Genomic DNA, 13578 nt, shown 5'->3' with positions numbered 1-13578 from the left:
ATATTTGTCTAAAACATTTTGTTTACATTCTTTCTTGGCGCGACCACTTTAAAAGTCGCTCCGCCACATATGTCCAAAATGATAGCTTGTTTTGTACAGGTCCCTTTCCTCAGGTGACTGTTAAACCGATAGATTATTGATATGATTTAGAGACCTCAAAGTTCACAGTGACTGTGGGTTCAGAGTAGGGGGGCATGCCCTCAGCCTGGCCTTAGGCACAGGTAGGTGCGGAGGGGATGGAGAAGCAGGTTATGCATCTCACACTTGCGCAATACAGGCAGTGACCAAATAGCTGCGGAACATTCCAGGCCCGATGACAGAGCCAAGTTACAGGCGAGAGCTCCAGAAACGGTAGACCGCCTAGAGCAAACAAAGTGCTAACATGAGTGTACAAGACAGAATGTGTCGATATCCCACCCCGCAACATGTTCTTCAAATTTACAACTTTCCAATTAGTATAAATCTGGATTTTACTTCCAGCAATTCATTTCAGCAATAAATAAATCCCGAGTGAAGTCACCGCTGGACGGAAAAACCAGCGGGAGACGGCCCGACGGTGCCCTGCGACGTCCGATCACGCTAACGCAGTTCCAGACGGGCGCTGGGTTTCCAGGAAGCCGGGCTTTCAAAGAGAAGCTCACGCTCGCGTGACAAGGAGGGACAGAAGACACAGGAAGCGCGGTCGCTGTGTGGGCTGCCGCTTCCTGTTGCCCAGAAATCAGACAGACAGACGGTGTGGAGCAGTTGGCAGGGCCAACGGACTCATCTCGCTATGAGCTGGCACGGAAGGGCCACGTGACATCCGGTGGCCATGCACCCAGCTACTACGCCGTGAAGCACATCGACTGGAGGCCAGGAGGTCACGTGCAATAATAGTAGGAGGGGCAGCCCTGCTACGCCACTGAAAAGGGGGGGCTGAAATCAGCAGCGCGCTGTAATGCGCGGAGAGGAAATACAGGGCTGCAAACGCAGTGTAATATTAATAAATCCGGCCGTTATCAAAACACGACTCTTTTTGCCTGATTGAACCTTAAGGGTGCCACAACACACACCCAACAAGTCGGCACACATGTGCCATGCCACACCCACACAAACATCAACATATAATGTAGGCATACTCTCACTCTCAGTCACACACACCTCCCTATAATGGAGGGATACTCACGTGCACACGTGTGCGCGGACACACACACACACACACACACACACACGCCAGAATGCAAACGCACATTCCTGTGCACATGCACACATTACTAATGCAGCACCACTTTTCGTTACCTTTCTGTTGTCTCCACATGCTCTCTCCTCCGTAAAACACTTAATCACTACCTCGCTCTTAAAATTCTGGGCCCACGATATAATTATTATAATCATCATCATCATCATCATCATCATCATCATCATTACCCCTGGTAATTCCCTTGTAAGTACCATTAACATAAGCACAATCCATGTGTTAAAACGAACACTGATTTGTTAGCATTTAAAAGCAGTTCTTATCTCAGGGTCTGATCTTAATTGTGAGAGTCTGGGGGCGGGGGGTATTCTACAAAACAAAAACAAAAACACTGTCCGTTTGAACCAGGCCCTGAGACAAAAACTGCGACTTGGCAACAGTACCATAAAAGAGAGACAGACAGACAGACAAACCACACAGAAAAAACGTGAGGAACAACAGGAAGGGCTCATAATGCCTGCGTGGGCGAAGCAGAGGATTTTGGCAATGCCTGTAAATGACATCATGATACAGTTTTGGCGACTGGAATGCTCCAGTCTGCTGAGCAAATACATTTTTCTTTATTAATCGGCAAAATTATTTTGAGGAAGCATCTTCTACAGCAATGCTCCATGGTGCGCGGTCAGGAGAGCGCGGTGATATAGGCCACGCCCGAATCTGATGCTACGCTAATTCCAAACCACCAAACCACTCCCAACGTTCCTGGCTCACCCTCAAGCCTCATCCGTCCACATTTTGCCGCTCGGGGGAAAGAGAGAGGTGGAGAGAGAGGGGGGGGGAGAGGAGAGAAGAGAAGAGGAGGGGGGCCCCCCTCTCCCCTCCCTCCCCTCCCCTCCGATGCAGCGAGACACACACTGCCCCGCCCCCCGTCTCCAGATAGTGGGTGGGGCAGCGATGACAGCACTGGCCAGATGTGAGAGGGAAAGGGGAACGAGACCACATAAATCTGACACAGTACGGGAGTGCGATGAGTGCGTTTAAGAGAGTGTGAGAAGGCGAGAGAGAGCGAAAGACGTAATAGCATGTGTCTGTGTGTGTGTGTGTGTGCACGCATTATGTACAGGGAGCACTAGAACTCATTGGACAGTAACAAATTATTTTTGGTTCTGCACTTTGAGTTTGAAAGGATACAATGGGGTTGAAGTGCAGACTGTCGGCTTTAATTTGAGGGCATTGCCATCCAAATCGGATGAACCATTTAGAAATGACAACGACTTTTGTACATGGTCCCCGCAATTTTAAGGTACTACATGTATTTGTTGAATTGGCTGCACAGAAGTGTTTTGTTAGGCAGGCAGGCAAATTAAGCTGGCTGTCATAAGGCTCAGAAATTAAAAACCAATCCGGAACATTGCAAAAACCGCAGCAGTCAACAGTTTGTTCATTATTAACAAGAAAAGAAACAACTGGTGAACTGAAATATGTCAATTATCCATTAGTAGACAACTGTAGTGGATGACCGGAGAATACTCTCTAAGGTGAAGAAATCCCCTCCTTACAACGGCCCAACAGATCAAAAACTCACTCCTGGATGCTGGCGTAGATGTGTCAAAGTTTACCATACATAGCAGACTACACCAGCAGGACTACAGAGGATATACTACAAGATGAAAACCACTGATAAGGCTGAAGAACAGAACGGTCAGATTAGTTTCTTAAAAAGAGCCCCAAGAGTTCTGGAACAAAGTCTTGTGGACAGATGAGACAAAGATTAACATTTACCAGAGTGATGGAAAGAGGGGGGCGTCTGGCAGTCGGAGGGTTGCCGGTTCGATCCCCCGCCCGGACTGTGTCGAAGTGTCCCTGAGCAAGACACCTAACCCCCAAATGCTCCTGACGAGCTGGTCATGGCAGCCAATCGCCGTCGGTGTGTGAGTGTGCGTATGAATGGGTGAATGGAGAAGCATCAATTGTACAGCGCTTTGGATAAAGGCGCTATATAAATGCCTGCCATTTTGCCATTTAGGAAAGAAGAGAAAAAAGAAAATGCCCATGATCCAAAGCATACCACCTCATCAGTGAAACATGGCGGAGGGGGTGTTATGGCTTGGGCCTGTGGAACTTCACTTCAGAATGATGAATGCTGAAGTCAACAGAAATATTTTTATCTGCTCAGATAAAACCAAATGCCTCTAAACTTATTGGACGGCATTTCATCATGCAACAAGACAATGACCTGAAACATACTACTAGAGCAACAATGGGGTTTTTGACAGCCAAAAAGAGGGAAATCCTTGACAGTCTGAGTCAATCACTGGATTTTAAACCAATAGAACTTGTAACTTTACATGCTGAAGAGGAGACTGAAGGAAAAAAATCCCCAAAACAAGCAGGAACTGAAGATGGTGGCAGTACAGGCCTGGCAGAGCATCACCAGGGGAGATACCCAGCATTTGGTGATCTATGCGACTTCAAGCAGTCATTGCATGCAAAGGATACGCAACCAAATATTAAAAAATGATTACTTTATTCTAAATTATGTTACACTGTCCACAATTTTTGATGCCCTAAATGGGGGGTGGTGGGGGCTATATACAAAAGGTTAAATAATTTCTAAGAGGATGACAGTACCCTCAAATTAAAGCTGCACTTCAACCGCACTGTCACTGTATCCTTCCGAACCAAAATAACAAAAAACGTGTCACTGCCCAATGATGAGTGCGCATATGTGCATGTGTATGTGTGAGTGTGTATGTGAGTCAGAGTGTTAGAGAAAAACGCACGAGAGTTGAGAACAAGCGCACACAAAACGCACGTGCTGATGAGCAATCGTGGTGAGCACATTGGTGCGCATCTCCCAACATGCGTAGAGCTTGTGTGCGATTGTGGCGAGTCCTCTTTCGCGAGAGGGGAAGAAAGAGAGAAAGAGCTTGTTGGACAAGGGGCAGCAGGGGGATGATTAGATGGGACCATGAGAAGAGACTATGCAGGCAACTTCAAGTGACCCAGCAACAAAAGCAGAAAACATAGGACTATTTTCTCAGATCACGTCCCAAGCTAAACTGGGAACACCCCCACCCCCCACCAAAATATCAGAAGTTCACCCCTTGGGCTGCCAACCTCGCTGTGGTAGCTGGCTCGCTGCAGTATTTACGTTTTAACACACTGTTATACTTAAGCTGACTAATTGCTAGAGCCTCCACGGGTGGCCGGTCCAGCAGAATTGCATTCTGACAGAGTAATTGTTGACTGTGACCAGGAGTCCTACGGGTTGAGCCATAGTGGCCATAGTGTGACCTTGGTATGGCTCTCCTGAGTTTTGGTTTTGGATGCTACTAACTGCTTATCAAAATGGCTGCCATAATCCAAGCAAAATAAAGGCAGAAATTGTTTTAAATGAAGAGGCCTGTTGTTTGCTTTTTTGGAAAATCACTTTTTTTGCACACACTGGGCAGCAGTTTAGTATAATGGGTCGGAAACACAGGTTTAATTACCAGGAAGGACATTGCTGTTGCACACTTCAGCAAAGTATTTGGTTTAGTATATATCTGATTGTTTCTGCAGTGTATATCCAGCTGCATAACAGGGTACTATGTTATAAAAAATGCTAAACTTGTGTAGAACTGAGTAAAAGTGTCTGTTCAATGCATGTAGTGTAATGCAAGAACTTGCATTTATGTAGTTATGCATGGTGGCCAAAGGTCTCTTGATGTGAAATCTATTACTTTATGTTACTTGGCCTTAATTAAAAGGAGTTCAAGAAAACTGTCAAAATTTATTTTGAAAAAAGTAAAAAGGCTTCTTCAACATAACACTGCTTTGAACATTAGACTTGGGAAAATCCATGGGTGTAATTCCCCAGACACCATACAGTAAAGAACACTGAAACGGCTACAACATGTGATTCTGGTTAGAATTATGGGTAACATCATTTACCCTTCTTCTGCCCAACTTCTACACCAGATGTGATGCCGTCATAGTTGACTACCCATTTCCTTCAAGGCAGAGATTGAAAGGGAGTCTGGCTCAGTGCTGGGTACAGTCCACAGCCAGCTAGACAGGAAGTTGTTCACACGATGTCAGGAAGTGACCCTGTTTCCTAAAGCTGCCCTGTCCTCAGCTGACTAGCAGATCCCCCCCACCACCGCCCCCCCTACCCCCATCCCCCGAAACCCACTTCCACCCCAAAGCCAATTCTGATACAGTAGAAACATCAAATAACTGAACCACCCAACAATCTAACCAACCATCAACAATGCCTATACCACAGACTGTTCCAAACCTCTCACCTCTCTGGCAACAGCCTGGCACAAAGCTTTTATCATCACTGAAATCACCCAGCAAATGGAGTAGGCACCAGTAATGCCGTTACTGGTGGAAAGTTCTGGCATTCCTGCAGCACCCCCTCAGCAGCTCTAGGGATTTCTGAGCCTGTTCTGGGAGTCTGAGTAGGCATTCTCACTCAGCAATAGGTGAACTATCCATGACCTATCCCCCCTCGCTAATTACTCCCCATGTATGTTTCAGTAGTAGGAGATCTGCCCACTGTGCCACAATGCAGCCTTAAAATAACTAGCAGTGTGCGCGAGTAACTCTGTTGACGCCTTTCAGTATGGCAATGTCTGTGGGTAGAGCCAGCACGCAGCAATGTGCGGCAGTGGGACGGCAAATAAACAGGGGCTTGTTTCCCTGGGGAGGGGGGGGGGGCGACAAGCAGGCTGAAGATAAATCAAATTTCACACCAGGGGCACAAACTAGTGCTGAACAACGGTCACACTAGCTGGGCTTTGTGAGTGTACACACAAGCATGAACGCCACCCACACACACACGTACATATGCACACACACCTAGTAATAAAGTCCATAAAAAAATTTTTTTGTCCATGTACTGTTATGGCACAAAAAAACAAATCACGTGCCACTTGTATTCCACTGTGTCCAATTCAGTGCGTAGCGAAACGGAGAATATCCTCTACACACCGCGCTGGGTACTCCGCATCATCACATACTGAAATGGAAGTGCATGCGGTAAATTACAAAAGAGCCTTTTTCTGTGCGTGTGGGCCCCTTAAATGTGTGACATCAAAACCAAAATGGCATGGCGGGGGGCAGCGGTTGCGCTGTCTAGTCAGAATTATAAATAACTAGTTACTGAACAAAACTTAGTTCTTGTGAAGGAATGAGATTGTTTTTACAAATCCTAACATAGGCAAGGTGAGTATTTCACATTTCAAGAGCATACAGCACCATCATTTATGTTTTTAATGCATATGTTTTTAATTCACTAAACTTCATTTAAAAATAAATAAATAAATAAATAAGAGTAAATGGCCAGTTTCGTGCTCTGATTACACGTTTCAAGTAATACTAACCACGTGTATTCAAGCCTTCATTATACAGGCTACTACGTACATAAAACTGGTGTTTTTTCCAAATGAATTTAGGTGGACGCAATTCTGCTGAAGTGGAATTTCCACATTCACCCCCCACACACTGGCAGAGATTGTTATTACTATACCATATTTATACACCTGTTGTTAAACATTACGAAAAACATATACTGTATTTAAATATATTATGAATAAATGTAAAACTACACATTTTACAAGTCGCCAGCTATTTAACCGTAGTTAATCAACTTTCCTCTACGCACGCATTCGCAAATGATTGACTTGCTGAACAATGTTAGATTCCCGTCAGTAGGTAAAGAGCGGTTTACCGGATTGGGTTGCGGTTTCAAATCTTAAATCACCATCTGCTCGATACAGAAAGGGATTATTATGTTTTTGAGATGAAAAAATGTTACTCGATTTTCTTGTTTTCATGTTGGATTTCCAGACAAGGCCAGGTAATCGACTCATTTCTCAACATCTGGGCGGCGGTGAAAGCTGGTTCCCCCACAACTATTTTTCTAATTTGCGAATTTATGAAAGAGTCAAATTAGCCTACTTTGGCCAACTAAAATGTCCAACTACCTAGACATAGTCAGTCAAACATACAAGTCTAGGACAGCGAAATGGCCAGTTAACAGTCATTTCACAATTTTAAAGTTAGCTAGCAAGGTATCTCATAAACTGAAGTAATGTTGGGCTTCACGTAGTCAAACTAAGTTAACGTACCTAGCTAGCTGGCACGGTGGGTAGACGGAGAGCAGTATTTTTCTATCAACGCTTGCTAGCGATGTTAGCCCCTGCAACAAAGTTTAGCCAACGTTCGCTCGTTCGTAAACTGAAACCAAAGAAAGTTAGTTGCAGTGGTTAGCATTAGGACAGCCAACTACGAGCTAGATCTAGCTAAATAAGTGCGGCCGGACATCAAATATCTTGTACGATTCCAACATGACTGGGCAGGGCTGCTCAGGCCATACCCCTGCGTTGACATTTGATTTCAACATCTACCCCGTCTGTAGTTAGCTAGTTTCACTGAAGAAATTTGCAGCAGCCGGCCTCAGACAGTTAGCAGGATTATATTTGAATTTCATCAGCGCAAGGACGCACTGATCAAACATCTGGCTAATGGTTTCATTTTGTGAAGCAGCAAACTAGCCAAGTGCACGAATCAGCCAAAATTACCACCCGGAGAATAATCACTGATACCCTGCAACCTACGTGGTTATCGTTTTGCTTAGCGAACTTACATCTACCAAACGTTGTCACGTATTTAGACAGGATAGCAAGCTATGCATTAAACCACTGAGTGTAAACATCTCATCAAGAGATAGGCATTTAGGCAAATCAAAAGTTAACTTGGTTAAAGTTACTTCCAACCAACCGACTGTGCATAATTTTTTAACAGGTGCGTCGCCCCGTAACGTTAATGTCATAACTTTATAACATTGACTTAGCCAAGTTAGTTAGCTTTCTCTACGTTAGTACTACTACATCAAACTAACTTGAGAAATATGCCAATAACATGGTGGAAATTAATATAAATCAAGGCAGTATTAATAATGAATAATAATTAAGAAACAAAAAAATCTGACATCATACCCTCCGAAAGCTTAATCCAGTATGCGACGAGGAGGATGAATTTTCCCGTAGAGACACCGGGTAATTGCCTCATATTTTCTGTAAAATCCACATAGAGTCCCTACGACTAAACGTAAGAATTGCTATTATTCTTTAACTTAGTTTTCGTCTGCTCCTATCAGCATATATTTCCGGCATTTTATAGCTTAACTATAACTGAGCAAAAAGACAGCCCATGTATCGGCAGCTCGCTCTAACTTCTTGCTCGCTCAAACCTCGCTACTTGCTAGTTGTCTCTCTCGTCTCTGGTTATTGCTCATCATTGTAGTTCAGGCAAAATGTATTCTTCCGCTATTTTTAGGCGTGGATGTGCAGCTAATTGGACAGCTCCGCTTTGAACATTTAGTTAAATTAGCATATTTACAAAAAGCGCACCATCTGTAAAAACACCAGTGGCGACCCATTCTGGGAGTTATGTTTTTTATTTATTATATATATATGTATATTTCCCCACTATCTATTCTAATAGTACTTATTCAACTCTAGATCTAGATAGCTCAGGCGGATGAATTTTCACCCAAACCCAAATTTAACCCATTCGTTAATTACTTTTTATTACAATGTAACTTTCCTTGTCATGTGATCATACAGTGGGCTCCATAATTTTTGGCACCCTTGATAAAAATAAATAAAAAACAACACTAATAATAATCTATATGTTATGTTCAAACATTTAGGAATGCTATATACTTTTATTCATTATGTGTATTCTCATGTTTTTATGTTTTTATAAAGTAATCTAGTTTTTTTTCTGAAAACCATAAATGTCCAAATTATTGTAAATAAAATCAAAGTGAAATTTGCAATACAATTAGGCAATAATAAAGAGATATGGAACATATGAAACTTGCCAGGAAGAGGAGGGAAGTGTGTGCGGTCCCCACAGATGTGCGGCCTGTAGTGTAGTGGTTAAGGTAAATGACTGGGACACGCAAGGTCGGTGGTTCTAATCCCGGGGTAGCCACAATAAGATCCACACAGCCGTTGGGCCCTTGAGCAAGGCCCTTAACCCTGCATTGCTCCAGGGGAGGATTGTCTCCTGCTTAGTCTAATCAACTGTACGTCGCTCTGGATAAGAGCGTCTGCCAAATGCCAATAATGTAATGTAATGTAATGTAATGTAATGTGCGGAAGACGGTGAGGGAGGCCATAAAGAACCCAGAAGGATCACAGTTTAAGAATTGCAGAGATAGTTTGCATCTTGGGACCACCAAGTCTCAAAAAGAGCAGGTGAGACCAAAATGGAATCTTTTGGCCATACATCAACATGTTTGGCAGCAAAATAGGAATGCATACAAGCTAAATAGGAATGCAATACATAGCTACTGTCAAATATCAAATATGGAGGTTGATCATTGATGTTTTGGAGATGTCTTGCTGCCAGGTGTCCAGGGGCACTATTTAAGATCAGTGGCACAATTAATTCAACATAGGACCAGGACATTTTGGCAGAAAATCTGTTTTTTTTCTGCCAGGAAACTGATATGTGGTAGTAGATAGATTGTCCAGCATGACAATGACTGCAAACAAACATTAAAATCCACACAGAACTGGTTAAGTGAAAACAACATCCATGTTCTGCAATGGCCATCTCAGTCTCCAGACTTAAATCCCATCAAAAACATGTCTTCTGAACTGAAGAGGGGGGTCCATAAGCACAAATCCAAAGATATCAATGAAAAGTTCTGCTTGGAGGAATGCTCAAAAATCCTTCCAAATGTGTTCTTTAACCTTCATTATTAACCATAAATTATAGGAAAAGACTCATGACTGTCAACTTTGCCAGGGGTATTTGCACAAACTATTAAACCAGGGGTGCCAATAATTGCGAGACCTGTTTTTTGGGGAAATACATTGATTATTTGATTTGGTTGAATCATTGAATTCACCATTTTACTGCACAGAACAAAAATTGCTCTTTCGCCCAGGCAGGTAGCGAAACTTCAACTTGAAAATGTGTTGTGTCAGACAAGTTCTTCACTCTTCATTTGGTACTGCATGAGCTGAAACTGAGGCAACAGTAAAGGTGGCCATCATGCTAAGCACAAATCCAATGAGATGATTATTGCTGTCCAGCACTTGAGCCTGCGAGTTAGGTATTTTAAGCATGTTAAGCTTGTTGGAAATGTTTGACATGATTGAAAATGATGGAAATTGGGACCATAAAAGAGCAGAGGGAAATGGGAGTTTCTAGTGGAAAATGTAATTTGCGCCTCCTGTAAGCTTGTGACTGTGGTGCACTGCTGTTGTAGGCTATTAACATTACATTAATTACATTCATGACATTTGGCAGACACTCTTATCCAGAGCAACGTACAGTTGATTAGACTAAGCAGAAGACAATCCTCCCCTGGAGCAATGCAGGGTTAAGGGCCTAATGGCTGAGGCTACCCATCAAGCCCAAGTTGGAGAAGGGGTTGGAATGTGAGAGCAACTGTGCCTGGTGCATGTGCTGAAGGCGTACGTCGGGCCAACTGCCAGCCTTCATAAGTCTGACAACCTTTTTGTCTGACATGATGGTCACAGCAAGGGCAGAGCCCTGTCAAAACAGAGGCTGTCCAAGTGGATTATGTCATTGCATATGCCTACATGTCAAAAGTATTTTATATACTGAAAGATTACGAGCCATTCTATTCAGAGTTTATCTACCTCCTGGGCTGCCTTGAATGGTGTGCGACTGAGTGAGACATGCACTGCAGCTACCTGGACTTCCCCATGTACCTTTGCCTGCTTCTATAGGATTAACATATCTGCTCACCATGCAGTTTAGCCTTATTCATTCACCCAGTCACATATTTTCTTGTGTGTTCATTTAAAAATTACATGAAGCTGAGTTATATTAAGGGACAAGCCTGGCCTACAACAATCGCACTTGAAATATGATTACGTTGAACCTCTTGGAATTCCTGTAGACCACATAAATGCACCAAGAAGTAAATGAAGAGCCAATTTTCCAATTTAATGAAATAAATTGAAAAAATAAAATATACAAATAAGATGATAAAACAAAATAAAATAAAAACGGAAAATAAAATGATGGTTCAATTGTATATTTACTGCACCAAAGCAATAAAATATTACCAATTCATGATGACGTATTTCAACCAAAAAAAAGTATTTGCCGTCACTGCGCAGAGGGGCGGGCTTAAGTAGTGTACGCCACGTGCTTTGTGTGTGAGCTGTAGTCAACAGTCAGAGCTAATGCTAATAGAACTTTGGCGAAATGGTTCGGAAATTGAAGTTTCACGAGCAGAAGCTCCTGAAGAAAGTTGATTTTATTAACTGGGAGGTGGATAACAACCTACACGAGGTTAAAGTGTTGCGGAGATATCACATCGAGAAACGAGAGGACTACACCAAGTGAGCTGCACTTACTTTGCTTGTTAGCTGTCTTGCTAACATGTTTGCAAACATGACTTTTGGGAATTTTCTCTTGGCGAGCCAGCAAATTACCGTTCGTTAATTATTGTAGACAACCATTAGCTAGCTCGCTTATTATAGTGCAGTTTGCTAGCTAGCTGCAATTCAAATCGATATCTCGCTAGCTGTAATAGCACCATGGTAGCCAGCTCATAGCTAGTTGTAAAACGCGTCCGAAATACCATACCAAAATACGATTAATTGTGTTGCAATGCACATTTTAACTTTACATTGTTAGTTTGTGTTTGGTGGTGTTATGAGAGTGGGAAGATTGATTAACTGTTACTAACGATATTTTTTCGACAAGTAATGGGGGCCGCCATGACAGTTTCCTTTGGCTGGGTATGTGGATACCACTTCATGTTAGAGCTTAGCAATGGTGCCCCTGACCGTATTCCAGCAATTATGTGGTTGACAATTTGTCATTATAAGGCGATGACGTCTTACGTTCAAAAATACTTGCAGCAAGGATGTGAAACGTCTGAAATTATCCCGGGAGAGTTGGCTATCCCATAGCGAAAATCAACGCGCATAACCCATAATGGACGGAGCAGTGGGCTGTGATTTTAAGCCACAAAAGTTTAACTGGAAGTGTCCGTTTTCCACCAGGTACAACAAACTGAGCCGAGAAGTCAGGGAGCTGGCACGGAAGATCCGGGACCTGGACGAGAAAGATGGCTTTCGCTCTCAGAGCACCTCCGTTCTACTGGAGAAACTGTAAGTGGAACTGGGGACAGGTCGCGAGAAGTGTGAGGACATGGAAGAACTAACAAGAATAGAAATGAAGGAAACGCCAAAGGTGGAGGTGAAGCCTGCTTCTGCTTTGGTTAGTCTTGCGAAAGGTTTCAGTCAAGGATATGTTTTCTAATTTTATATTAGCTTATCCATACAATCACACCGAATGGGTCATTGCGCTGTTCTGCCTGTGCTCTTTCCGTTCAACTCAAGTATCCGTGAGCAAACCGGCGGGCCATTTTCTCCAGAGTAAGAGAGTAGATGCTGTATATTGGCAGCACTGAGTGAATGTGGTGGTGTACAGGGCTAGGGACAGCTGGTGTTTATGTTCAGTGTTTGGTGCGCCAGTATACAGCTCACTCCAGACAGTGTAATTGGAGTTGGTGAGAATCAGCCGCACTTGGGCATGCTCAGACCCCCGCACATGGGGGAGTGTGGTGGTAACTTGACCGTGTTAGCATTTAATAGTAGCATTAGCATACATTAAACGCATTCATCGGAGGTGTAGTGATGTGTATGCATTTCTGCGACCGTTAGCACTGCTCTGTTGTCCTAAAGTAACTGGTGGAGCAGCTCACCCTCCTTAAGTGGCCGACTTTACAGGGTCACTGGGGTCACACCACAGCCTGCCCTTCTCTGGTTCCGCACAGAGAGCACGAGCCGCTGTGCTAACAGTGCCGCATGTAGAGAAACGATGGAGAGGGGGAATGGATGTGTATATTTGTATAGGGCCATACCAGCGGTGGTGCGCTTATAGGGGTTTAATGAGTCTGCCCATGCCCTATGTGAGTCTCCCTCTGTGGCGCAGGGTTACTCTTGAGTCATAAATTCCCCAGCTGTTGCAGAACTGGCTGGCTGGCTGGGATGGTATTCACACCTTGCTCATCTGACTCAGCAACAAGACGGGACTGGATGAGGGGGGTCGGGGGTGCGTCCTATAAATACACATTGGTGGCCTGAGTGGTGGGCTGATCCACCTGTGTGTTTACACTCAGGTGTGTGAGGTGTGTTGGAACAGGGCATCCCTGATACTGTGGTCCTACGTCCAGCTAACGGGCTGACTCTTACTGAATCCTGAATCTTACCCCATACCCCTCCCCACTATGATCAGTTGTGGGTAGGGCTTATGGCCACAGGATGAGAAGGTGTTCTTGAAATAAAGGACAAGAAACATGGTAGTAAAACAAAAAGCAACGCACTACAATACATTCTTCTACA

At 43.8% G+C, this 13578-nt stretch overlaps 2 protein-coding genes across 2 annotated transcripts in view; one reads left to right on the top strand and one right to left on the bottom strand.

Annotated features, from left to right (window-relative positions):
• Positions 1-8440, bottom strand: part of LOC133128318 (neurogenic locus notch homolog protein 2-like) — a 51183-nt gene extending 42743 nt beyond the window's left edge. The window contains exon 1 of the mRNA XM_061241708.1: positions 8167-8440. Within this exon, the coding sequence (XP_061097692.1) occupies positions 8167-8239 (73 nt within the window). The 5' untranslated portion in view covers positions 8240-8440. The remainder of the gene's footprint in view (positions 1-8166) is intronic.
• A 2898-nt stretch (positions 8441-11338) lies between these two features.
• imp3 (IMP U3 small nucleolar ribonucleoprotein 3) overlaps positions 11339-13578 on the top strand; it is a 6799-nt gene continuing 4559 nt past the window's right edge. The window contains exons 1-2 of the mRNA XM_061243643.1: positions 11339-11565; positions 12235-12342. Of these exons, the coding sequence (XP_061099627.1) occupies positions 11429-11565; positions 12235-12342 (245 nt within the window). The 5' untranslated portion in view covers positions 11339-11428. The remainder of the gene's footprint in view (positions 11566-12234; positions 12343-13578) is intronic.

The sequence above is a fragment of the Conger conger genome, chromosome 5 (assembly GCF_963514075.1).
Source record: "Conger conger chromosome 5, fConCon1.1, whole genome shotgun sequence".
Classification (NCBI taxonomy): Eukaryota; Metazoa; Chordata; class Actinopteri; order Anguilliformes; family Congridae; genus Conger; species Conger conger.
Note: the sequence above shows the minus strand (reverse complement) of the source record. Positions and strands in the feature narration are given on the sequence as shown.